This window comes from Thunnus albacares, chromosome 23 (assembly GCF_914725855.1).
Source record: "Thunnus albacares chromosome 23, fThuAlb1.1, whole genome shotgun sequence".
NCBI lineage: Eukaryota > Metazoa > Chordata > Actinopteri > Scombriformes > Scombridae > Thunnus > Thunnus albacares.
The window spans coordinates 17,240,176-17,267,689 of record NC_058128.1 but is presented as its reverse complement, the minus strand read 5'-3'; the positions used below and the strand labels follow the sequence as shown (position 1 = coordinate 17,267,689).

Here is a 27,514-nt window from a genome sequence, read left to right as displayed (position 1 = left end):
TTCTAGATAACGAAGTGTGTGCGCGCACCACCGCTGGTCAGCGGGACAGACGGGGGAGCGGGAGGTGACGTTGCTCTACTCAAGGCTGAGAGGACAGACACTGGCCTTGTCAGGCAACATGTAATCTCATCATGCAGACGCACAAGTGAATGCCGGAGATTTGGAAATCGACAAAAGAGCAGAATGTAAATCTCTTCTCAAGAATAAAGAGAGCCGATGTGGGACTGTCTTGTCTCCTTTTTGATTTTTGTCTCCTCTCTCGAGCTCCAAGCCTTTAGACATCCAGTTTGAAATGGTTTCAAAATAGACAAACAAGCAGATAACAAGGCAGAGAAATAGAAAAATACACTTTCTGGTTTTATTAATATGACACATTTCAAGTAATAAACCCGACCTCCTACCTTTATCAGACTTTTCCTTCCCTTCTGACATCTTGCAGTGCATGTCCTTTGATGAGGGCTTGTGCTGACAGATGCGGCACCTGAAACACCGGCATAACCTTGTTTTACAATCATCAAACCATCAGCGTTGCTGAGACATTCAGGGTTTTAACAAGCTTAAATGATTCATTAGGTGGGGATAAAATCAGTCCCTGTTAAAAAGACTATTAGGCCTATAGCTATAGACACTGCAGCTATTTAAATATTAGCAGCATTTGGTAGAAATGCTCAAAGAAGTCTACAGCTAGAGAGGCCTTTTGTAGCACAGTCATATCACTTTTTATGGTAATGGAAGTTGTAAAGAAACATGGCGTTTTTACAGATTAATGGTTTTCAGCCTCTTTCAGTCACCATAACAAATGCAAACAATGTCTGTGCCCAGCATATCAAAAAACAAAGCACTTAGTCAAGAGCTTTTTGGAAAAGACTGAATGGGCTCTCAGTCCACAATAAATCAGATAGACTTCATGACAACATAAACTATCCCATTTAAGCTCTAGCAGGTGCACTGCTACTATTGAACTACATCAGATAAGTTACTGCATTGTAAAATACTACAAAAAGCTGCAGAAATGGATATCTCTGATCTCTCTCTTAGCCCTGTGTGGCTGCATTTATTTACCCGGATCGACACTGCAGCTTGTCCCTGGGGTTTCCCATGTTGTCCTCAGCAGGGAGGAATGAGATGGTGCCTTCATAGTAGTTGTGACTCAGAAAGGTTTTAACTCCTGGAACAAAAACACAGTGTGGGCAAGAGAACGTGTGCCAATGTGTTTTATTTGTTGTGTTTAATTTAACTCTGATTATACCTGAGAAGACAATTTAGAGTAAAATTGTAAAAGTGACACATCTGCATGACTAATTGCTCCACTATTCTTTTTCTCTAGCGGCTGGGTAACAAAAGAAATGATTGTTGCAAAGTTTAGAGATAATGCCACAGATTAAACACAGCTGTATTTAAAAGCCTTGTTGTGTTTGGGGGCCCTGGGCGCAGCCTAGGGGCCTCATTTATCATCTGTTCGTACAAACAGTTAGTGGAGGTGCTTAAACCATGCCTACGCTCGTTTCGACGCATAGAATCCAATTTATCAATTTTCTCTTTTGTTTGAGAATGTGTATACAATTAAAAACCACTCCAGACCAGGCACATAAACAAACCCTTTGTGATACACAATTGTAATCATTGGTAAACCAATCCCTAAATTGTAATGTGTTAGATTTATCTGTTTGATTTAGCTGAATTTCATTTCATATTGTGACAAACAGACATTATACTGAATGTTTATGAGCGCCAACGGGTGCTGCAATGTTCTAACCAACAGGTTTTTGGCAGTTTTGATGCAACTGGGTGTAGTGCTGTCCTCTGCAGGACAAAAAAAAAGAATTACTTTGGTACAGGTTTATATCCAAAAATATGAACTGTGATCAAAGAACTGTTTTTGTAATCAGTTAGTGGTTCACATGTTGGACAAAGAAAGCTTTACTTGATCTGATAATCTCTGCATAAAAGTATTCCTTTCAATGTTATATTTGCTACATTTTAGGAAAACATTGAGTCTAGTTAATTTAATGACATCCCTACAAGTTCCTCAACAACCACAACAGGTAACTCTAGGACTTTCTACTAGGACTCTCAAAAGTATATGGTTGACCAAAGGCACATTATGGGTGTTTTGCAGATAGATATAGAACAGGTGAGATTTATTATTGTTTATTGCTTAAAGTAAATACCAACTTTTCTGTTCCTACACACACATTTAGAACGTATTCTGTGTAGTTAGCCCCAGTTTTATTTAGCAGTTTTGCCAGGTTTGTAACTTGCTGGTTAGTGAGCCTATTGGCTTTAGTGAGTCTCACTCCTGAGCTACACAACAGCTTGCACAGAATCCACAAGCCCGAGGCTGTGTGATAGATTTATATCTTTAATCTTCCAAAGTCCAGACTCAGAGCAAGACCAGCAAGCTCCGGGATAAAGTCTAGGTTATCTGACATTAAAATAAACTGGTGTGAGCTCAGTAAGCTCCAAGGCCAGTGAGCCAAGGGTTAAAGTGCGAAAGTGGACTTAGCCTTAAAAAGTTACTCATGTTTAGAAAATGATGGCCTTCATACCTGACAGGTCATATCTAGCGGGGCCCAGCCATCTCTTCCTCTCGCTCTCTGTCAGGACATCCCCATAGAAACCGTAGCCAAGCAATGAGACAGAGTATCTGAGGAAGTTGTTGTTGTGATGAACTGAACACACATCCATGGGCTGGGAATCGCCTGTTAAGATACACACAGCAAAGCCATAAAGCCACTACCTCTGTGGTTACTACAACATGTAAAACACATGAACGCGAAATTAAAACCACTTGCTGTGATAACTGTTGTAAGGTTGAGCGTACACTATCTTCCTGCACAACACTGATAACATCTGATAAAGTTAAAACAGGATGCCGCCTCCCTGAGCACGGAGATAAAAGACCCATGTGCTCTAAGTCTTTAAATGACTTCTACTCACCCACAATGATGTGTAAAGCAGAAGTAACTGGATCGTTGGTTCCCACTGTGGCAAAGCAGATACAGTCAGTGGACCCTGTTGGATTAGAGACACATAGGTCGATGGTCAGTCATTGTAAACCCGGAAAAGACATGTTAGAGGAAAAAAAAAGAAAAATTACTTTTTCAGCTTAAAATTCTAACAAAATGGCATATTTTTATAGCAACCCCCCACTATTTCAAGCCACAGTAAAGAGATTTTCAATGTGTGGAAAATGTTTTAACTTTAGCCACCCCTCAGTGGTAGGATCAAAAAAGACATTGTGGTAGCGACCCCCCCCCCAATCTGACCAGGGGACACTCAATAAGGTATAAATAGACACCAATTGTCATTTAAATTGTATAATTTTCTACAAAATTGTCATATCAGAAGTTTTTAAGATGCTATAATCACACTTATTATACACACAGTGGCTGTATTCTTTCCTGGAAAATGCTTTGGTGGAAACTGCATGGCATACTTGTAATGACATACAAACTAAGGACTAAGAATCTACAGCAATGCTAGCAACTCTGTGAGGCTGTAATTAGGCACAACAGCGCTTTGAGCTAAACGCTAACATGCTCATAATGACTAGTTGACAAAATGACTCAAAATAACAAATGTGGTACTTCATGATGGCACTAGAGGAAAATCCAAGGGATCGTCAAGGTAATTTGAATATATCATCTGGAGACCATGAATGTCTGTACAAAATTTAATGACAATCCATCCAATAGTTAACACATTTCAGTCTGGACCAAAGTGGTGGACTGACTGGCCAACAAATACACTGACATCCCTAGAACCACACAAATAAGGTGGTTAAAAATGTGATAAATAAGACCATCACAGGTTGTATACCTTCCCACGCCAATCAAATAAAACTTCCCTTCTCACACTAATGGATGTCCCTTCGGTTCAGGTAACATGTCACGTTTGGCATCCCCAGTGATGCCCCACCCTAACATCCTCATGTAAAGGGACAGTTCAGTTTTAGAGGGAGTGTTGTATGGAAAAGAACTGTCATTGCTGAGCTATGTGGTACTTTTGTTTTGTTTTGTTGATTTTCATGCATCAGTGCTGGTTTGGCCGGTCCACCCATCCCAGCCTGTTGTTGCAGGGATGGCTCATGCCTGTTTTTAAATCTGTTTCTTCCTCCATGGCCACAAACAGGAATCAAATGCTCGATTTAATCTCACATCTTTATGAAATAACTGAGTTTATAAATGAATTACAGTGTAGCATTTGGTTTCATTAACCTTTTATAGATATAATTCATTACAGACCTCCTGATACAGTATCATATGGATATTAAATATGATTTTTTGTGATCTCTGGTTACTTTTTGAATACTGGTGCGATGTGTATGATGTCTTTTTTGTTTAAGTGTTATTTAATCAGAACATACTGCACAGACATGTTGCCAGCCTCTATTGGCATTTGAAGCAAAATGTTGTTAGATTTCCTTTTCCTCTGCATTTAACCCTGAATGGTATCACTGATAATTACACGTGTACTTGTCTGGTCCTTGGTAGAGCTACATGTCATTCAAAGCAGCAGCCATGTAAGAAGAATTCAGTTGAATGATTATGTTAAGTAGAAGTAAGGAGACGTTTCAGTCATAGAGTTAACTAATCAGATAGCTCCAGGCCTTAGGCTATCATCAGCTCTCTTCAGCCAACAAATGAAGGATAAGAGGCATCCCCTGCCTTGAGAGATATGTTGAGTTAGACATTAAATCTTTCAACTTGAGAGGTAATAAGGCTCTATATCTCTTTCTGCGCCACATGCGCAATTTCAGACCTATCTGCCCTACTTTGATCATCTTCAAGTGGTGAAATGGACCTACTGCTGCTGATAAAAGGCACAGAGAGTGAGGGAGAGAGCAGGAGAGCGAAGCAAGAGAGTGAAATCTAACTAGTGATGTTTTGAGCTGGCTCACAGAAGTGTGACAGAGTAGATCAGGCCTGTCATTCAGCAGCGGACACACAGATGAGTATGAAGATGAGCTCCCTCTCTCTCTCTATTTCTTTGACTCGCTCTTGCACTTTCTCTGAATATCACTTATCTGGCCTTTGCTTCCTCTACTCTGAGCTTCATAATCACATCCGAACACTTTCCAATTGCTCCCGACAGCCATGCACTGCCTGCTTTTTTTGCCGAGCTTAAAAAAATGGTGACATATGCCATTTGACTCCTCTAAAGCTACCCAGTAAAAGCCAACTGACTTTGAATGGATTTAAGTGGTGCACACAGATGTTCAATGATGTTCAGTCCTCAGATGTTCAATGTTTTATTCCCCTTAAGTCACTCACCCGCTGTAGCCTGTTGGCATATTCAGGGGAGAGAGCACAAACTGTCACAAGCCATATCCTCAGCGGAAAAGTTCCACTTTTTTATCTGCATCTACCCAAAACTGTCTCACCAGTAAGATCATCTTGGCAGTGAGATCATCTTTATCTCAGGGACAACAATGGAATCTGGATGCTTTTTAGTGCTGCCCCCAAAAATATTTTTTCTGTTTGAATCCTCACTACATAAATGTATTTATAGCTTTTCTTGTGACAGTGTCTTATAACGACAGCAGTGAACCCCTTTCTGACCTTTTGAACAAATGCTACATATCTAAAAATCATTATTATTTGCATTATGTAATAAAAATAGATAAATCTACCAACAAGCTGTAAAAGAAGCATACAATGTCTGGAAGTATGTGATAGAAAGAACATTTGTGTGTATCAAAGCTCTGTAGCAAGGCCGTAAATAAATTCATGGCTCTTCATTTGATCCTTGGTACACAGGACTTTGATACCTAAGTAAGACATTTCCATGACTTTGGCAGCAGTATTGAGTGTTTTATTGATGAAATCATAATATCTTGGATCACACCCAGATGACAGTTACACATTCATAATGGTACAACCACAGATCTACACATCGTGAAAGTTTACGGACACAAAGCAGACCAAGTGGGTGTGTGTGTGCGCCAACATGGCAGCAATGTACTTTATCACCATTATTTGAAACTTAACAGGCACTAAAAGGAAAGTTTCAGACTGCTTCACAATTAAGGGAGAGGAATGAATGAAAGATGAGTTTAATCAGTATGGTACAAGGACTCAGTGATCATTATAGGTCAATACAGTTGGTGAGGAGCAATGACAAAGTGTGGTTTTTTGTGTATAGCTTCTGTTCTACTGTATAAAGAAATTTGTTTAAAGCCCCTAAAAAGGTGGTCTCAAATCTTAAGTTTTTCTCTATAATGTTAAATACTCATGACTAAAATCAGCAACAATCAAAGTTAAACTTTTTTTAAACTTTAACATTCGAAAATTTCTTCATGAGGACCTTGATCAGATTTGATTGATGGCAGCCTAGTAACATAAGCAAACAATCACACAACCGTCATCATAGTTTGATGCACATATATACATGACGTCACCTCTTCCAACTCATTCCCTCCCCCTTCAAACCAGTGAGAAAAGCAAGGACAAAATCTCCCATGTGAAATAAACCGTTTAAAATAAAATAAAAGTTTTTATACATTAACAGGTTTACTGGGCCTTTAAATCAATTAGCTAGAAAATGTCTTTAGGCCTGTTCTGGAATAAAGTACTGAGCATTAAAGCCATACCATTATAAGAGAATTATAGCATACTTTGAGTGTGCTACTTGAAATGAATCTGACCCATCCTGAATCTACAACATGTACTCTTAGTCTTGGTTTTGATTTTCAGGTAGCATATTGATGAGTTACACAGGAACTTGAATGTTGTTGCATTATACATTTGTGGAATTAATTAATGATAATAAATTATTCTCACACAGGCTGATGTTCAAGAACAGAAAAAGACAAGCTGACATACACTTCTAGTGGCTATAGTGGCTCAAGACGCTAACTCTCTTCCTTCTTTGGCCAAAATGGTCTCTGCACTAAATAATTCATGATCATTATAATATTACTGGTGTTGTTGTTATTCTGATAAATGTCAGACATCTCCTGTCCCATTATTAGCAGTTTCTTTCAGTGACTGAGTCTACAGTTAGAACTTGAAGGTGCCCCTTTTTAGCCGTGATGGCAGTGTGGCTTTAAGGATGGCAATGTTGGTCGGTCATTCGGTCAGTCCACCACTTTGATCCAGGCTGAAATATCTCTGGTTCTTCTGTTCAAAATATTAATTTGTTCAATGCTTTGTGACCAAATGCTTTCAAAACAAATACCTTTCCAATCAGCCTAAGCTGCACTCTGTGTCAAGTGCTAATTAGCTAGGTAAATGGGAAGGTAAATGTTACCTACTAAAAATCAGCATGTTAACACTGTCATTGTGAACATGCTAGCTAGATGTTAGTATGTAGCTTGAAGCCCCACTGTGCCTAAGTACAGGCGCACGGAGCTGCTAGCGCTGCTGTAGATCCTTAGTCTTGTTAATTTAGCTAACTACCTATCAAAATGTCTGCCCTCATGCACTTCCTCTTTAAATGATTGCAAAAACCTGCCATGAGCTAAAAGTACTGAGGGGAGGTTGGTATTTGTCATTTGAGCGCTTGTTTAACTCAATATTATAATTAAAGCAAACCAAAACACTTTTAATTCAACTATTAAAGTCCTTGAATTGAAATGGTATACCACTTAAAAAGCACCTTTGGCACACTTATTGCACATCAGCTTGAGAGTTTACATCCCAGCGGCCCTGTGTTTTTACTGACAGTTTAATGTATCTGAGCTGAAGTGTGGTGACAAGATGTTAGACCTTTGTACAGGTCTCCATGCAGTTGTGTGAACAGATCAGACATTGCACATCTGACGTTTTCATTCATCGGTTTGTAAAAAGGCAAAAAATTTTGAATCAACACATCCAAATCATGGTTCTATCGCCGGACAATTTTCTGCTATAACCATCAAGCTGTGCATCAGATTGCCTCCTATTGGTCTTCATGCTCTGTATTCCTATCCTCATGAAAATTACAGTGATTTCAAAATGTCACTCAGCATGGTTCCGTTTATGGCACTTATAATGATTGACCCTCTGCAAGCCTCCAGTGGGACCCCCTGTCCTGTTGCCATAGAGATTCTCTTATGTAACTCAGCAACCTGGGATTAGTAGGGCTGACGCTCCTCACAACTGGAATCAGTAACAGTTCTGGCGAGTGAGATTTTTATGCGCGGGTGACCCTTTAAGTCTTACTTTTTTCAAACTCTAGCACATCTTATGTACAATTTGAAACACAACATCCATCATGCACTTAAATGTTGTCAACACAAATACACGTACACGTATCTGTACATGCATATTCATATTCTGTGGGACTTGGTGATGTGTGATTTACTTTATAATGGAGTCACTTTTCTTTAACCTGTCATGTGTACAGCTAGAGATTTCCAACATTTCTCTGAGGGACTTTTGACAACTTTGAGAGACCTGGTGTGAACTTGGTACATTCAGCTGTGGGTATTACTGGATGTGTATGTGAGGAGAGCAACAGCGATGGTGAAAGTGTAGCAAGAGTTTTTCCATTTGAGAAAAAGTCAGTCATGTCCTTTAGGCAAATTATTACATGTTGCGCCAGCATTACATTATGTTGTACAAAGGCTGCTGGTGGAGAGAAGTGGTATCTGATTTTTTTTTTTTTCCTTTGGGACTCAGTGTAGAAGCAGAATGTTGAGCTTTAAAAGAAGCCCATGCTCTTTACTTCTGGGGAATGATGCTTACCTCTGAAAAGTTTGTGTAGTTTATTCACCAAAAGATAAGAAAAATACCTCCAACATATTGGAAATGCAAGAAGTTTTAGGCGATAATATTCCTTTCTTTCCTTTCTCTCAATCCTGTGCAATGTTTTAGAGTCATTCACATCATTCACACAGACTTACCAGCATGACATTAAGTAGTCATGTAATTTGACATTTAGACTAGAAACCATTATTGCACAAACTGCTATTTATGCCCTGCTGTCTCAAAACCCTTCTGTGGTATAACACAGAAAGCTCACCTGCTGGGATGATCCCTATGCGTAGAGAGCACGGCACCAAGTCAGCATCTGATTGGTTCTGGTCCACCCCTTGGTCCGTTTGGGTCCTGGTGACCAACCCATGCAGGATCTCACTGAACATTCCATCTCCACCCACACACACCACCCTGGACACAGACATGTGATATACTGTATATCAGCAACTTACACACAGTACACACAGGTTTGACTTATGCTCTGTGATGGAACATTGTTGATGATAATTTCAGGTCATACAGGTAGTCTGGGTGGTTCAGTTCAATCTCATGTACATGTATTTGCAATAGAGTGCAGATTCAAAAGAAAAAGAACTACATAGCCAGAAAACCTTGACAATAATACACCTAGGCAGCAGGTCTAACTGTAAAACCTTTCAATAAGTAAGAATATCACGCTATGCCACCCAGCATTACAACTTTCTAAGTCTATCTCAAAGCCTCACAGAAATGGACCTATAAATTATATGAATTGCAGAGTAAAAGGATAATGGACTCTAACCCTGTTCTGCTGGACAGAATATCTGATAAATAGGAGCTGGAGTTGGCGGCGTGCTCAGCAGGAAAAATCTTTCATGTTATTGATGCCCTTTATGTTCCACTATCAACTGCATTTTACCCTCACTCACTCCCTTTACTCACAAAAGCAGCAACACTGTGTGCAATGTGATTTCAAAACATAAAGTTGATTTATGTAGGTGATCTGTATATATAGATTTATTCTACAGTTATTGCAAGTTATTCTAGAGAAAATAATCAGCTACATGTCTGATGATGGTAAATTTGAAAATTCAAATACACTTTTCTAGTGACATCTGTTTTATTGCTTAGGATCTTACAGCAGCTTTTTGGATACACTTCACCACTTGATTTTAGTTGAACGTCGTAGGCATTGGGTAGGCATATGGGGTACGGTTTTAGATATCTATTAGGTTTTATTCCTGTTTCTCTGAAAGGACCTATTATGTGGCTTTAGGGAACTGTCAATCCTCAACTAACCATTTCACTCATGGAGCACAGCAGGGATCAGTGCTTGGTCTTTTACTATTCTCGGTCTACAAGCTTCCTTTAGGTAATACATTTCAAAAGTATCATATCAGTTTCCATTTTTATGCATATGACTCTGAGATCTACTTCTCCTTCTATCTGACTAATATCATGCAACTGAGCACAATACAGGTCTGTCTATAGGAGTCAAAAACTAAGAACATCCTTCAGCTAAACTCTGATAAACCAGAAGTTATTATCATAGGTTCAGACTATTCAGTTAGTCTCATACAACTGTTAACAAGATCCAATAGAGTATAGTTTATAATCCCAATTTTAGGATTTCTACATTGGCTACCTGTGCATTTTAGAGTGGATTTTAAGATTTTAATGACTCATGGGGTATCACAGGTATCAGTCTTAGGTCCTTTATTATTTGAGTCTACAAGCTACCATTGGGTCAGGTATTTCAAAAGCTTCATATCAGTCAGGAGCCAGCCCCATACATATACCTACAAGGCATGTTTGGGACAGATTCCTGACTTGTTAACTGCATACAACTCTGAGTGTAGCCTGGTATCAGTCCAGGACCAGTCTCTGCAATCAGGGTCCCTCAACCTTGGAATGATCTACCTGATGACATCAAGCAGATTGGCTCTTTAACTTCATTTATATCTCTCCTAAAACACATTATTTTGAAATTGCATTTTCAATATTAAATTGTTTTTTTATTCCATCTGTTAAATTGCTATTTATTTTAATCTTATTTTATTGCACTATACATCTGATGATTTTGGGGTTTTTTTGTGAAGCATTTTGAAACTTGTTTTTGAAAAGTGCTGTATAAAAATATTGATATTATCATTATTATTTCTGACTGTTTGCAAACTCATTATTGTGTTTACTGATGTTTGTCTGCAAAATGTTAGAAAATCCTGATCTGAAGAGAGAAAAACAGATTAAAAAAAATCACTTGTGAGGTTCCAGAAATCCAAATCTCAGGAAATTCTGAGAGAGAGAGTCTGAGATCATCAGAATGACTTTAGTTGTTAAGCATGAGAAACACACTGCCTTTGTCTCAGTGATTACAACAGATTAGAGCACAAAAGGGCCTCATACCAAACTCAAAATGTGCAATAACTTAAACATGGCTCACAGGCAAGTCTCTCAATAGCTTTATTACAACAGACCAGAGTAAACTCAATGTCACAGTGTAGAAGTGTTGGAGTACTTACCCATCATATTTATCTAGATTGGCCTCTGTTTTCAAGTGGTCTCTGGCATGATTAGCACGCTCTGTAACTATGGAGACAAATCAAATGACAAGTGTGTTGCTATTTGTTCAATGAAAGGGAATGTACAGGCAAAATAACTAGACTCTTTGTGCCTTGACTAGTATAAAAAGCATGCTATTACTGGCATTTGAAATACAAGACAAGGAAAATGACTGCACTTTTGAGGTATTCATTGGAATCTGTCATACAGATTAATATTCAGAAAAAGCATAGACACAGTGGCACACAACAACCTAATTCAGATATTGTATATTAGCCCATGAAATGAACCCTAGGCACACAAAAACAAAATTTCGACAGTAAATCTGTTTACTAGACATATAATATCAACATAAATACAATCCTGCAATTCATAGCAGCCGTAGGAAGCCCAGAGTGAGTAGTATTCACTCTGATGGACCATCAATACCCAGACTATGTGTAGCTGTAGCAAACACTTATTGAATAATAGATGTGTTTGGATACCCAAGCTTATCAACTATCACAGCTTCCATTAAGTTGGTGGTGTGATTAATGGCACTATAAGCCAAATCATATCCTTGCATGCCTCTTCGGTCCCTGCGAGACGCCACGTGGCAGTGGAGATCTATATGGGGGCCATCGAGACTCATTTTTTATTTAAATGTTGAGGTTTGCTACTCATAGGAACCCACCAATCACGTCGGCCAAGATGCAGGCGCGGCGAAACAGTGGAGCCACCTTCTGCTCGTAAATACGCTTCCCGAGCCGCTTCCCTCCGTAGGGATTGATGTACACCAGGAGGCTCTTCGGCCGGTTGGCTGCAAAGTGAGGGAGGGGTATGAGACAGTCATTAAAAAGGGGTCTGTGTTTACCTTTTTTTTTTTTTTTTTTTTTTTTACAAATGTGTAACTGACAGCAGCTTGATGAAGTTTTCATTAACCAGAGACCTTTCTCAAAATGCTCAGTCAAACTGACTGCTCACCAAAACACGCCTGCTCAAGAAATAAATGGTGTGTCTACTGACGATGGGAGGAGTGTGAAGCAATTCAGAGGTACTGCATCATTTGGTGATAAACCTACAAAGTGCTGCAATGGAGAATACTAAATGGCTTGTTTATGGCTGTTGTGGCGGACTGCGTTAAGAACAACAAACTGAGATACAGCAACTGCTCAAATTGAAAATGAATGGATTGGGATCAAGTGTTAAATTGGAACAAAGAAATATAGGGTGTGATATTGTTTGGCAATAAGACAAAAGTTTCATTAGATTACATAAATGGATTGTCAATGGGTGATATAAAGGTGTACTGTGGAGCACACTAATGCTATTGAACACAGTAAGACTTCATCTTCACAATGAATGTGGTTCATTTTCTTGGATTGATTCATCCTGCCAGGCAAAATGTGGCCAACTAGACCATTTCAAATGGGTTAAACCTACTTTACTCTCTAATTTCCACATGCTGGATACACACTAAATCCTGTAGAACCCAATAATGTAATCACTTTGCAATCATATTATAAGTCCCAAAGTATAAAACACTCAACTAGGTCACAAATGTAATAAAGCAAAATATTCTCTGACAAATGATGTAATAACATTTTAATGACTATTTAATATGTTAATAAATCATTGGAAAACAGTATGTTTAATTCCTTACATCTGATTGACCATGCTTTTCCAAAGGGCTGAATTTTGATGGTTGATGTCATGTTATGTAGGTCTACATTTTGTCTTTAAAAACCAGTTGTTTTAAAAGTCAACATGGATGAGACAGATTTCTACACATGAAGCTGGACTTCAGCACTAACATGGACATCCTTTAGGCCAGACAAAGATATTTTTTACAGTACACTCTTTTAATGTTTGTAATACCTACATTTATATGTATGTGCCTGTGGCTGTCTAGAAGAAAAACAAAGGAAGGCCACCTATATTGTAGGTTTGCCTATGGACTCTCCTGAGGGCACAGGTATAAGACACTGCTGAAAGGAATGAAATGTTTTTTAAGGATAATAATGCCCACCTTCTTTACTGTGTATTTATGAAGCAGAGGATCTTTTAAATCACACAGTGTGAATCTGAGAGGTTCATATTTGTTTAACCTGTAACTAGTCATACTTAACAAGGTGATAGTCTCAGTACACAGTGAAATATGATATTTCTGGTGGGACAAGGGCAAAGTTTTCCTTGAGTGCTACAGTAAGTGACAGTGTGCTGGTGTCCCAATGAAGTAGTCCATAAACTAGTCAGAAAATGTATAAAGTTGCATATCCCACATGCACATTGCTGTCAGGTGTTAAAAGTGTTGTGGAAATACACTGCGTGATCCTCTCAGGACACCCTGTGCCCTCAGAATGTGAACAGTCTCCATGTAGAATGAATTGTGCAGCACAGCATCTTCTAGTCCAATTATAGCCTGATACACAAACTACAACAGTATCTGTTTCTAAACCACCCTCTCAATGATAAACGAAGTCTAAATATTTAGCAAGGACCAATCATTCTCCAAAGTTCACTATGGAAGACAGTGTGTTATGTAATTTGTTCCCAGTATAAGTTTTATATTAGCTCTAGATTTGCTTTTAATGATAAGGATGAATAACAGCCACTCGACAGCAGATAAGGAGACAATGTCTTGCTCATTATATGACTCTACATCTAAATTATTTAACTGTTTTGATTAAGGTTAGCTTGCCATGAGTATATTTCAACCATAAATAGTGCGGCTTCATGCCTATCTGTACTCTATCTGTACACTATCTGTACTCTATCTGTACTATATCTGTACTCCTGGTGTGTGGCACTTTTATGGCACCTAGTACATAAACTGATTCTGATTAAGACATTTTAAGTCCAAAGTACTTTACCAGGCCCGCCAAAGAATAACAAACAGTATACGTACGGAGAAATGATAGCTGCTCATTGATAACTTGGATCCACTGCTCACAAAGTCCCTGATTGGCGCAGTGGAAGGTGACATTGCTACACCGCCACTGGTGCTGCCTTGTCCTCCTCACATAGGAAACTGTAAAGAAACAAAAAAGAAAGGGGGAACAGAGGGTAAGCAAGGGAAAAAAACAAATGAAATTATACTAAAATATGATGGTTGCCGGACATTTTTGACTGAAGTGTCAATTACATTTATTATCTATTAATCAGCAAATTGTTATCTTGATAAGTACATGGACAGAAAATGGTGAAAAATACAGATTACAGTTTCCAAGAACGTAAGTTGATGTACTCAAATGCGTTCAAAACCCAAAAGTATTCCATTTAGTTTAACAGAAAACAAAGAAAATCAACAAATCTCCACATTTGAATGATCAATTGATTATCATCAAAATTGATTTCTGTCAGTGGACTAGTCAATTAATTGACTAATCGTTTCACTTCTAACTCCAACTTGGTTCATCATATCTGTTGATGGAACACAGTGGTTGTTGCAGGGATTAATCCGTCAACCGCTCTGTTAAACATCAGTCTCTCTACCCACTCACCAACCAACACATCATAGTTCTAAGACAGAATGGAAAAAAACTGTCAATAGCAGAGAAATGCTGTCATCAAGATAAGAGGATTGCTAATCAGATTTCATGAGATAACAACAAATGTGCTAAATAAAGCCACTGATGATTTTTTTTGCCATTCCCATCATGTTTGCCACCCATTATCAAAACACACCTTCCCAGATATGAATCACTGCGAAACGCCCGTCATAGTGTCTGATCCACTATTCTGTGAGTATTTTAAGGCTCTAGGGCAGGTTCTTTTTACGTCAGCAGGGAGGTGTCCATCCACTCTTTTTGTAAAGACTACCTGGCTTTGCTACAGAAAAGATTTGGCCTGAGAAGGACTCCTAGCTTTCCGCGTCACCAGAGTCAATCAGATATGTGAATGAGTAAGAAATGAGGGCATGTGGGAAATGAAGAAGTCAGTTAAGTAAAACACGCTTCTGCTGATAGTCGGACAAAAAGTAGAGATGGAGTCACATTATATCCTACGAGGAACATTACTGAAATATTTACATTAAGGGCCAAAAATTCACTCACTAAGCACTTTGACAGCAGATTCACTCACTAAGCATTTCAAAGTCAAATTATCACACTAAGCATTTTTTTCATCAGATAGAAAAGTTAACTTTCCAGGCAAGTTCTTCAGACCAAATTGCTTACAGTACCTTGTACTTACAGTCGGATAGGCAGAGAGATGTTCAGAGTGGGTGGAAAATCATCCTTTAATATGTTACATAATCAGGATGTAAGTGATGGGACGTGTCTTTGAAGGCAAGTTTCTAAAGAAAGTGGGAATGCAGTCGTGTCAGACTCGACAAACTCTAATGCCAGTAAAAGCTCACATTAGTGAGGTAATTTTTAACATTTGGCTGTGATAAATAATGTAAATCCGGTCTTGTTTGGATATAATCTAATGGCTCAAAATCAAGCATTAGCCCATAAGTCACTGGCATGCTGCCATCTTAGACCCAGTCAGCTAAGCTGTGAGGGACTCTCTTGTTAATGCATTACTTTCAAACTGTGGAGCTGTCTATGGGCTTTTTTCCAGTGTTAGATCACTTGTGATTGGTGGAGCTCAACACAGGCTCTTGGCACACTTACCCAAAATGTATCTGTGATGTGGTATTAACCTTCTACAGTAAAATGAAAGTGACAGTGATGAAAAGTGACTTCAGGCTATGCTTTTGAAAAGAACAAAAGGTGCTGTATCTATTTCCTACTTCATTGATTTATCATTGCACCTCCACAAAACTGGAAGACACAGACAGAGAGATAAAAAATAATGATGATCAAAATTAAAGCTGCAGAAGCTGAAAAATCCTGACTTCTAGTCCATAGTATAGGTCAAGACCAAAAATCACTGGATCCTACACTTCCCATAATGAAACTTGTAATTTTCATTATGGGACGTCTTCTGTAGCTCCTCCAGAGCTACAACTCTTTTCACAGGCTGAGTAGTACTCCCTGTGACTAGTAAATTAACGGTGTAAAATTGGTTGTGCCCCTTTAAGTTTGTATACTAGTGTAGGTTTAGTACCTGTAAATGCATGTGGATACTGCTCAGAGTGCTGCTTTGTTTTTTTCTGACTCCTCCTGGTCTCTGTGTCGTCTTGGTCGCCTTCTTCCGTCTTGCGGACAGCCACTATTTCACACACCAGAACGGCATGGCTGTGAGCTGCAGAGACATAAGCATATTCATATTTTAACCAACTGCTCTACACAATAACCAAAGCATGATGCCCTTTTGCCGGCACAGTTAGTCTGTATAATGACTTATTTACTTTCTTGCACCTTCACAGGCACACACTGACAGACCAAGGCAACTGTGGAGCTGAATATTATATTATAATATTCTCCACTCCAAGCACAAAGGAAATGTTCACCAGAAAAAAACATATTTTCTATATTAAAGCTGCTATAATAAATAGTTTTATATTAACAATTGATCAAATGACTACTGTAATGGGTCAGTCATAGTGACAAACCCACAGAGAATGATCCTCTCAGCTTTATGAAGCCTTTTATCAGGCTTCATATAATTTAGTTTTATGGCCCACAATTTTAATTTTTAGGCCCACTCTTAACAGTCTCATCAACCTTGTTTCCATATTAGGCAGCTGTTTCAATGAAAAAGCTTTAAAAAACTCACTGTACGCTACCTGCACAGCATCAAACGACAGACAGACAAAGTTAGCAACTAGCAGGTAGACCATTTCCATGCTAAAGACCCAAATATTTCCCCCAGGAATTGGTGGAGAACAAAACAGAGCTAAAAAGGCAAATGAATGCTAACGTTTCTCCAGTATCTGCTGGATATATAAATTAGCAACTGTTTGCTAACAAGGTGGTAATATGTCAGTGAAGGTTTAAGTAAATTTAGGTTTCCCCATAAAATTAAATCAGCTTCATCCATCCAGTTATAAAGGTAACTTGTCTTAAAGTGACTTTTACAATCGCAGCCTATCAGTTGTGTCACAAACAGTTAAATGAATGGGAGGAAAACACAGCCATATCCCAAGAGAGCTGGTGAGGAAATGGTGAAGGAACTGCATTCCCTTGTTCTTTTTTCCCACGGGAACTGGATTCAGGCTGCTAGTTTAGAATGACTTTGGGGATGAAAGACTTTGGCAGCGTTTAAATGGTTTGTTCATTAACAGAACTTGTCAAGAATGGGGTGATCTGGTTCCTCCTGGCAGTGAAAAGACGGGGTGGGTCAGTCACATTAAAGAGCTGCTATGTGACATCAAAGAATTTAATAATAGATATCCATTCATTTTACTGGAAGTTTGGGAAAATATAGGGAATTGTTGAGGAAATGGTTTCTTTGCGCATACATCCTGGTAAGTGATGACAAATTGGCCATTAAACAAAAATATACATTAAGACAATTAAATCATTTAAAAAACACCTACGACATGGACTCCAGAAAGGTGCAACTCAGTGCTAGGAAGGTAAATATTCTACACAAAGTCCCACAATATAGTTATCCATCTTGGATCCTGAGCATCCAGGATAAATAAGCTACAAACTCAAAAGTGCACTTTTGCACTGGGAAAGGACAATATTACTTGCAATGAATTTAACTGACCTCTTCAACTGCATCACATACAGACATTCCAGTCTCTCCTACAAATTTATTCAGCTGATATGGTGAAATGGATGGGAGGGAGGCATGGCATATTATTTCTCTCCTGGGAGTCTGAGGGAATAGGATTTCATTTCTTTCTCAAATAAAGATGATGCGCCATGCAGGCATGAATAACTTTATGGCCATCGATATTCACACTTTGACAAATAGGAAGAAGAGTTATGGCCATGTGGGTAATGGCTTTATTCAGAAAAAACAAGAATGAGAAGTTTCACTCCAGCTATTTGAAAAATGGCATCTATTGCTCTGCCAAAGCAGTTGTTGGTGTTGAATTAAAATATAAAATGGATTACTGAAAGTTATTGTGATTTATATATTCTATCCATTTTCTAAATCGCTTATCCTGTTCAGGGTTGCAGGAGGCCTGACAATGTGTCACAGGGGCTAAAACATATACAGTTGCCAGGCACACACATATACAATTTAAAGTTTTTATTCCTCCTATCATCCAGAAAAAAGAAACCAGAAAACCCGAGGGAAACTCAGGCAGGCCCTGAGAGAACATCAGCAGATTCAAACCATCTTACAGTTACATTAAGTAGTTACATCAAGTACAGTAGGCTGCTCTATTCTAGTTTCACTTTCATTTTTATCTTATTTTTACCATTATTATTATCAAGTGGGTTTTATTTACCATCTTATGTTAAATTAACGTTTTAACATGCTTTTATGTTTATGTCTATTTTCATGTAAAGCACTCACTGCATGTAATTTCTTTATTGTAAAGCCTTTGAACTACATTTCTTATATTAAAGGTGCTACACAAATAAAGTTTATTATTGTTATTATTACATATTTTCATGTCAAATAATTCAGATCACCAACTGCAAATGCTGTCAGGAATGTTTTAATAACTTAGCAATAAAACACAGCTTTGTTCACTTCATTACACTCAGTTTTTTTTGCTGCTACAGCCTTATTTGATCTGGTATGATCAGTAGCTCATGGTAGTTAATGCTAGCAAACCTTAGATAGACATAATGGTATGTAACTGACATTACTGAGTCAGTTTACTGATTTTATGTCTCCTCTCTACATGTGCTCCTGTTACACTATGTTTTAGCGTCTTGCATTATCCTGTAATTGCCACCTGTGGCCAGAGTGGCTGCTGTTTTGCAAAAGTTGCATAGACTCCTTTAGGTTTTTCTCAGATAAGATTTTTCAAAGCAGACTTTTTGACTGTCAGAGTAGAAAACCACAGGTGTTACTAGTAACATTAACGATAACTCCGTTCTATTTAAGTATCCCACTAAGATATGACAATGAGACAGTGAGCCAGCATACACAATAACAGGACCCCGTATTGTGTTGAAACCATAGAAGCTGAATGGAATTCAGCCATCCCTAATTTATTATTTACACCTGTGCTTTTCCTAATGGCATGTGAGAATGTATTCTATGAAAAAGGGCCTATAATGTCTCATTATTGACAAAGGAATTCAGGTTGCTATGTCACACTGACCAACACCAATGGGTGTTTGCAGTGAGTCTTAAGTAAGTATCTTACACAAACAAACCAATAGGAAAGCTTATTGTTTGAGCTCTTGATTTAAGCACACCTTCTATGCATGTGCATGAGATTGTGGAAAGTACAACCCAAAAGGAAAGTAACTTTGGACTCACATTAACATTTACAGTTTTTTTTTCGTATTATGCAACATGTAATACTGATGTTTTGATTTATCACTGCTGACAAAATAGACACAATGTGTTGAGGATGATGTTCTAACATGTCAAAAATCATTTGATGCACATAGAAACAGATAAGCAAAAACAGATTATCTTTGGTAAAATGTTGCATGTTAATAGAGATAACTACAGTCAGAATGAACAAAAGATGACAACAAATTGTATTAGATTTGAGATAATTTAACATGAAATCTTAATTTTGCGGTTTATTTTTCCAGCGCCAAACTTGTACCCAAGATATGCCAAAACACAGAATATATTATAATATCTCATATCTTACACATTTACATATTTGTTATCTTAAGCTCCCTGGCTTACATTGAAATCCAAAAAATGAAAAATGTATGAAATCATTGTAATGGCCTGTTAGGCAAATTGACCTCCATCAAAGACAAAAAACTATCATTCATGATTGAGTCAGTACAGGTGGTGTTGCTTTCTAACTGCTCAAACCCTACTCTGGTCAACTTGGTCAAATTAACCCCAAAAACGAAGCACAACAGCAACAGTTCCAGTGACCTGTGTTAGGGAAGGAACTGGAAACAATAGCTAACATTCCCACATTCCAGCACTGCTCCAATAACCCTGCCACACACACACACACACACTCAGATAGATATGCACACACAAGTACACAATAATCCCATAACCACACACACAGAGAACACATCCCCACACACAAATTCCCTACTTTTTAGCTCAGTGCAGTCCCTAAGCTACACGCTAAGCCCTCGGCCATACAAGGCAGAGATCCTCTCTGCTCTGCTCTGACATACTTTTCTTTGTGCTTGAAAAGAATCTTAGTACTGTCAGTCAGCCAGTGTGCGCTGCCTATTCATACCACAGGCCAAAGAGGTCTGCTATCTGCAAAAAGTCAGCTTTTCAGGAACTGGAGGGGAAATGATTTATTTTCTAATGTCTGGAACTTGTTCTGCACTTGAAGAAAGCATTCAAATGTTTGTTTTGTGATACCTGGGTGTCATTTAGGGTCATCTAGCTTCCATTTCCACCAACTGTCTTAGAGTGAAAGGCATATGTAATTTGTTTTTTGTCACTAAACCATTGTCTGCCATTACTGCTGCTCCAGCTTAAAAGACTTACAGTAAATGTGAAAAATAAGTGTAAAAAGAGAAGCTCCAACATCTCAAACTATGAGCTGTATTGAAGCAAACCACAAATAATGTCACATGAAGGATTGATTAACACAAAATTAAAAACAAACGCTAGTATTATCATTCAAATAATATCGAACACATAAGTGATTAAATTCCTGTGACCTGGAGCGTGACGCTCAGTGTTTGTGTAACTAACTCATGATTCTCAGCAGAACCCAGTCACAACAACAGTTGAGACTGCAGGGATATGAATGTTTTCATATAAAGCCAAAAAATATTAACTGTGTTAATAGTGAAAAGGAAAAAGAAACTTAAAAAATAACTTTTCCAACTTTATTATCTATTCTGCCTAAGTGTAGCTTGTGTAAAAGAAGACTATAAATCATTTACAGTATGATTTATGTCTGAACCTAAAAAACCTAAAACCAAAGCTAAAGTAGTTGCTTGCCCAACAATTATCAAATTAACTATCAATACTCACTTGAATTTAACAGGAGACAAATACAGTGAATTACCTTAGAGGTATAATTCAGTTATTTTGAAAAATATGCTTATTCACTTCCTTGCCGAGAGTTTGATGAGAAGATTGATACCACTCTTGTGCCTATAAGCGGAATATGAAGTACCAGCAACAGCCAGCTAGTTTAGCAATGGACTGGAAACAGCTAGGGAAATAGATAGCTTACAGTAGCTCTATTCAAAGGTAGCAAAAGCCGCCTAACAGCAACCCTGAAGCTCACTAGTCATTAATAGTTATAAAAACAGAAGTGTAAAATTAGTCATTTTATGGTTTTACAGGGTGTTTAGTGCAGATTTGAACAGAAATGTGTTAAATTGTAAGCTTTAGATTTGCTAGAAGGCGGGTTTTGTTACTTTCAGACAGAGCTTGTAGTAGGCAGGCAGTTTCTGATCTTTATGCTACGCTAAGCTAAGAATCTCTTAGCTGTAGCTTCATAATGAACGAACAGATATGAAGAGTATTTCCAAAAACATCAAAATATTGCTATATTCCTATAACATTAGAATCTATGTCTGGATTGAGATTGTTCTTATGTTTGTCATTTGGGAACTCGCAAATTGATACTTTACTGTCCAAAAATTTGTATGATGTACGTATTGGTACCGTCCGCAACTGCATACCAGGTTTCAGTTTCCCCCCTTGAGAGCTTCAAGTTGCCAATGGGAGTATTGCCAAGTTCAAAGAGACAATCACATGGAATAAGTACAAGGAGAAAGATAGAAGATGATTCCCTAACCCTGGCATGTATAACTCTATCAATGCGCAAGACGGGCAGTGGGACATCGAATTCTGGCAATGGCAGTACATTGCTTTGCCCGAGAATGAATGTAATCCCTAACTCTGGCATTGTTAGTGCCTTTCTCTAGTGAGCCAGAAACATCCAAGTCCTTAGGGCACAGGGTGCCACTGGTTTCCATTCTAACCACATGAGATGGATTAACACCTGTGATGCAATGTAAACACTATTAAAGGACCAGGACCAGTTTGAAAATCTGTGAATTTGTTATACACGTGATTGTATATACCAGTGGACCTTGTTGGCTTGTAACACTGAGAACTAAGTTCTGTCTTTTTGCAATCCCTTGTCACAGGTTCCATATGTCTACAAATTGTGATAATTGACCATTTCATAGGCCTAAACAGGTAAAAATTACCCAGTAATTCTCAACAAAAAAGCAAATATTAAAGGAAAGTCTGAAGAAAAGAAGAAAAATTTGTTTTTCTGCTCTATTATCCTGTTAATCATTCCCTGACACCCCAGGTTTGTCTTCTGATAATTGTTGGGCTTCCTTTAGGTTGGGAATAACTACTATACACTAATACATGCAGTATACATCAATACAATCTGCTCTATCATTTCCACTAAATCCTGCACCTGACAATACAATACAACCATGAACAGTAGCAAAGCATATTTTTGACCAAAGGCCTTAAATAATTCACTTAACAATATAAAATGGAGACTTTGTTAAAAGAACACTAAACCTTTAGTCTCCATTCAACCCATGACTGTATCATCCTGGTGTTCAATTTGGGACGTGAACAGATCCTGTCTATGAGAGAGAGCAATGGCAAGTGTAGTGGGTTTTTTTGAGTTTCACATTATAAAATGAAAATAGCAATGAAGTTTAAAATCTGTGAAGTGGCCCTATAACTGCTAAAAATCCAGCAGTACTTGATGAGGATTGAGAGCCATGGTCTTGGCAGTAACTGTATTCTATAACAATGGAACAAAGAGGATCTTTGTGTTAATGTAATGGAGCTTAGGAGGTCACCTAAATTCAGCTCTTTTGGTAGCAAATACTATCTACCCTGTAATTCAAGAGCACGGTTCTGAAGAAGAGCCATTGTTCAGAAAAAAGGTATATAAAAGCTTGCCGCTGGGGCAGAACCCAATGCAAGTACCCTTCTTTTTGTACTGTTGAAAGTGCTATTATGTACTGCAAGTAATACAAAATGTAACTTTTTGTATTTGTCTCATTTTCTATCCATTTGCAATAGCCAATCTCATGTCAACAGCTTCCAACCACAGTCTTGTGGTCTCACTCTCTGTGGTCGTGGGTAAGTCTTTGTCCCCTTATTGAGCTACCTTAACTGATAATAGTAACTATACCCTTAGGTCAGATTGAATTGGTACAAACTTTTTTTAATTTTTTACTTTAAACCTGTATTTATAATGTTTTGGCCACTTGTGGGCAGTGGAAATAAGCTGTAAACACAACACTAACATATTATCGCCTTTAATTTGTTAGCATAACAGTTGGCAAACTTGTTAGTGTAACGGTTACACATCCAACAGATACCAAGCAATATTGATATTCATTTGGAGTCATGTTTCTTGCCACCTGATGAACATAAGTTCAATATTCACTCTCCTTTTAGCTCTGTTTTTGGTCTCCACCAAGTCCTTAGAGAAAAATCTGGATCCTTAGCTGCTAAATGCTTCACTATGTTCATTAGCTGGGGAAAATGTTGGGCAGGTAGTGCACTGTGGGTTTTCAGAGGTTTTTAACATTTGCTGGAGGCAACACTAAGAGAGCAATGAGAGTGAATCAAACAGTAAAGCTAAAAGTCACTACAAAGCTTTGTAGAACTGGGGTGATAATTCTCTATGGGTTCATCACTACAAGAGTCAACTTTCACTTTCAGTTCAAGTTGTTAGTTGCTATAGTTAATCTTTTGAACATTAGTACCTTTTATGGTGGATCAGAAGGTACCTGAGCCTGATACGGTTTATATGTGAAAAATATTTTTGCATGATCCTGCTCATCCCGATTCCCTAAAACAAGGTGGCATCCCATCTAACAATTCCACTGTAAATACTGGTTTCCTTCACACTGTCTCAAATCAAACATACCGCCTGTGAATTCCTTGTTACACCTTAGATGTTTCACGCATGGATGTTAGTTACCTCAGACATTCTCTCATCAGCACAGATGTAATTTAAGATGGTGTGCCATAGATACAGAGATGATTGTCCTGAATTTGATCCTAACATAATATCCAATGTGCTCATGTGTGCATCAGAGATTTTGTGTTTGTGTATATGATATCTCTGACAGCCCAGTGCCTGGTCTCACCTTCTTTTAGTCCTCTGACAACAAGCTGTCATCATATTCATATTCTGCTGTTGTTCTCTGCACCCCTCCCTGTACACAGTGGATCAGAATGTAATCCCTTTATTGTTGCTGAGGTTTGGCACTAACAATGTGTTGGAGGACAAGCCAGCACAAGCTTAAGGAAATGCTTGTGTTCTTAGGTGTTCCCACACTATTTATGTTTTTGATGTCATTCCTGTTTTGCTTTTACATATTGCATTTCAAGTGGCATGCAACACAGATGCAAGAGAGGAGATTTGACTGAGGGTGTAAAACTGATGAAACTGTTTATGTTGTTAGGTGATGCACCCTGATACATACAAAGTCTAAAATCTTGGCCCTATGTTCGATATAAGTTGCAGATGAGTCCTTCTATCCAAAACATGAATTACTACACAACAAGGATGCTGTCCCATCATGGACAGGATAGTTATGGACTTCTTTGTCACTTACCCACACCAACCTGCTATCGCCCAGGTCAGTGATTCATTATGTGACTGTTGCCAGCAAACAATTAGTTGTCTTTGCTCTATTCACATTTTTGAAGAGAGACATATCATTCCAGTTACCATTTGTCTGTAATGGGTTATCATAATTTTAAAGATGTGGCCTGATGCACTCAATTGGCAGTAAGTCTTCAATTAAATTGGATTGCAACCAATTTGGTAAATCTTGTACATGCAGCCATAATCCACAAGTTTGTTGCCTTTGATACAATTCTACTAATTTCTGTTGTCTTTAATAAGATGAAACTTGGTAAACATGAGCATGGGCTTGACATATTGAAGCATGGCACCAATATGTACGCCCTGTGGCCATTAATAAAACACCACAGTATTTCTTGAACACATTATTCAGTTATCGCTGATTTTGGTTGGTATCTTCAGACGTCAATCACTAACACTTCTTGCTGGGACTCTTTCAGAGGCTGGGCCCGCGAGCATCAGCAGCAACAGCATCAGATGTAGCAATCACACGCATTTTCTTCAGGAAATACAAATATTCTAACTAGCTTTACAGGTAATGCTCTTTAATACTGACCCAAGCTGCAGGTAAATAAATGCAATCAATGTAATGAAAGGGCCTGTATTGCTGCCAGTGATGCAGTATAAACCTGCACTGTTTACCCAATCTCCAGCTGTCGTTTTCTGGCAGTGTTTTTTTTTTCTCTGTATCTCTCTCCCTCCCTCAGCAGCCGTCTCTCAATGTACAGACAGGGCTGTGCATTGAGCACCAGCTTTAGATTACAAAGCGCAGATCTGCCTGGGTACACATGGCAGTGAGCTGTCAAACAAGACATGTGGATTTCTCCCAGGCACAATGGGTATGTTAAGGCAATGCTTAGACAAACAGATGGAGAAAAAAGGACAAGCAAGGTGGAAGGTATAACAGAACAGTAGAGGGTCAGTAATACTGCTTTGGCACTAAAGAGTATATGCCTAAAGTACTGGATGGTACAAGTCATTACTTTCAATTGAAGATGCAAACTTGCTTTTTTGTAACCTTGATTTTCTGTATTGAACATAAACATGCTCTGGATTTCCCTTTTCATGTTCTGCTTTTGAATTTTAAGCCATGCTAGGGGTGACAAAATAGGTCGGTGGGTCCCGCATTTTGATTGCAGCAAAAATATTTCAGCAAATATTTGATGAATTGCCATAAAATTTTGCACAGACATTCATGTAGAGGTGAAACATTAAGTCAATTAATCAATAGAAAGAAAATGAATCAGGAACTATTTTCATAATTGATTACTCGTTTAAGTTGTTAATTATGCATAAGCGTCAAAAACATACTGTCGACAGCTTCTGTTCTAGTTCCAAATGTGAAATGTGCTGGTTTTCTTGTCCTTCAATAATAATAAACATAATATCTATGGGCGTTGGACTTATGGTTTGACTCATCATGACTCAAATCATGCTCATCATTTAAAGACGTCATCTTGAACTGTGGGGACTGATGGACATTTTTTACAAATTTCTGACTTTTTTTAAACAGTCAATTAATCAATGAATCAAGGATAGAATTGTTGGATTTACCAATAATGAAAATAATAATTACTTGCAGTGCAACACTTGTGTTCCGCAGAAGATGAAACCTGATGACTTTGGTGATGCCCTGACTTTTCCTCTAGCGCCACAAGAGTGAAATAGACTACTGGGTGGATTGCTACGAAATTTGGTACAGATATCTGTGATGTTCAGAGGATGAATCATACTAGATGTATTGGCACAAAACCAGACATTAACAGTCCCCAGACAATGAATCCCAATGACTTTGGCAATCACATCCTAGTTGTACTTTGTGTTAAGTGCTAATCAGCAAATATTAGCTTGCTTAAATGTTACACTAAGATGGTGACAATGGCAAGCATTATACATGTTAGTATTGCTATTGTGAGCATATTAGCGTGCTGATGTTAGCATTTAGTTCAAAGCATCACTGTACCTAAGTACACCCTTACAGAGTTGCTAGCATGTTTGTAGACACTGTCTTATCTCTCTCCATTTCTAAAACTTTGCAGACTTACTGTAGTTCTATGGGTGACTGATGCACACAATCATTTTGTTTCTTTCTTAACTTCTTACATGTGCAATGGGATTTTAGTACTGGGGAAATTCTGTGATGCTGATACCCTATTTTAGCCTGATTTCCTATACTTCCAGTATCACTATAAGTGAATCCCTGGCTGTAACACGTTGGATCTGTATCCAGCTCTGCCATATGGGAAAGCAAATATCTAAACCCCCCCTGGCCAAGAGAGATATCCAGGCTTAGAGGGCCTGAGGAAGTACTACTCCCTAAGCATAGTGATTTGGAGGAAAGGGAAGACGCTCTCTAAAGCATATGCCATGATTTATTCAAGATTTTCCTCCAAGATGGGAGCTCACATTGTATCAGAGGAGTGACTCAGGCATTATGTGGACACAGGATTTACTCGAGGCTCAGAGGCCATGCCATCTCAGTGATTGGATTTTGTTTGTGTGCCTGTGAGAGCAAGTGTGTGTATACGAAGAACAGGCCCAGCTAGGATACCCTGTCTTGTTCTCTACTCAGCACATCTGACTGACGGATGCTCTGATTCGACCAAATCCACTTAAATGTCAAGCAGTTACATTCACTAATGTTGTCTAAACCAAAGCATCAGGGCCAGAGTGATGTTTACCGCTCATAGCAATTCCTCTTGGCATTTAAGGCACTTGTGTGTCAGTTTGATGTTAG

At 38.4% G+C, this 27,514-nt stretch overlaps 1 protein-coding gene across 1 annotated transcript in view; it reads right to left on the bottom strand.

Annotated features, from left to right (window-relative positions):
• The window catches only part of cerk (ceramide kinase), a 41,925-nt gene that overhangs the window by 11,044 nt on the left and 3,367 nt on the right, over nt 1-27,514 (bottom strand). Inside the window, exons 2-10 of the mRNA XM_044344069.1 lie at nt 16,260-16,397; nt 14,113-14,235; nt 11,899-12,024; nt 11,186-11,252; nt 8,950-9,095; nt 2,941-3,015; nt 2,550-2,702; nt 1,063-1,168; nt 402-481 (exon numbers count right to left, since the gene is read on the bottom strand). Coding sequence (XP_044200004.1) covers nt 402-481; nt 1,063-1,168; nt 2,550-2,702; nt 2,941-3,015; nt 8,950-9,095; nt 11,186-11,252; nt 11,899-12,024; nt 14,113-14,235; nt 16,260-16,397 — 1,014 coding nt within the window. The remainder of the gene's footprint in view (nt 1-401; nt 482-1,062; nt 1,169-2,549; nt 2,703-2,940; nt 3,016-8,949; nt 9,096-11,185; nt 11,253-11,898; nt 12,025-14,112; nt 14,236-16,259; nt 16,398-27,514) is intronic.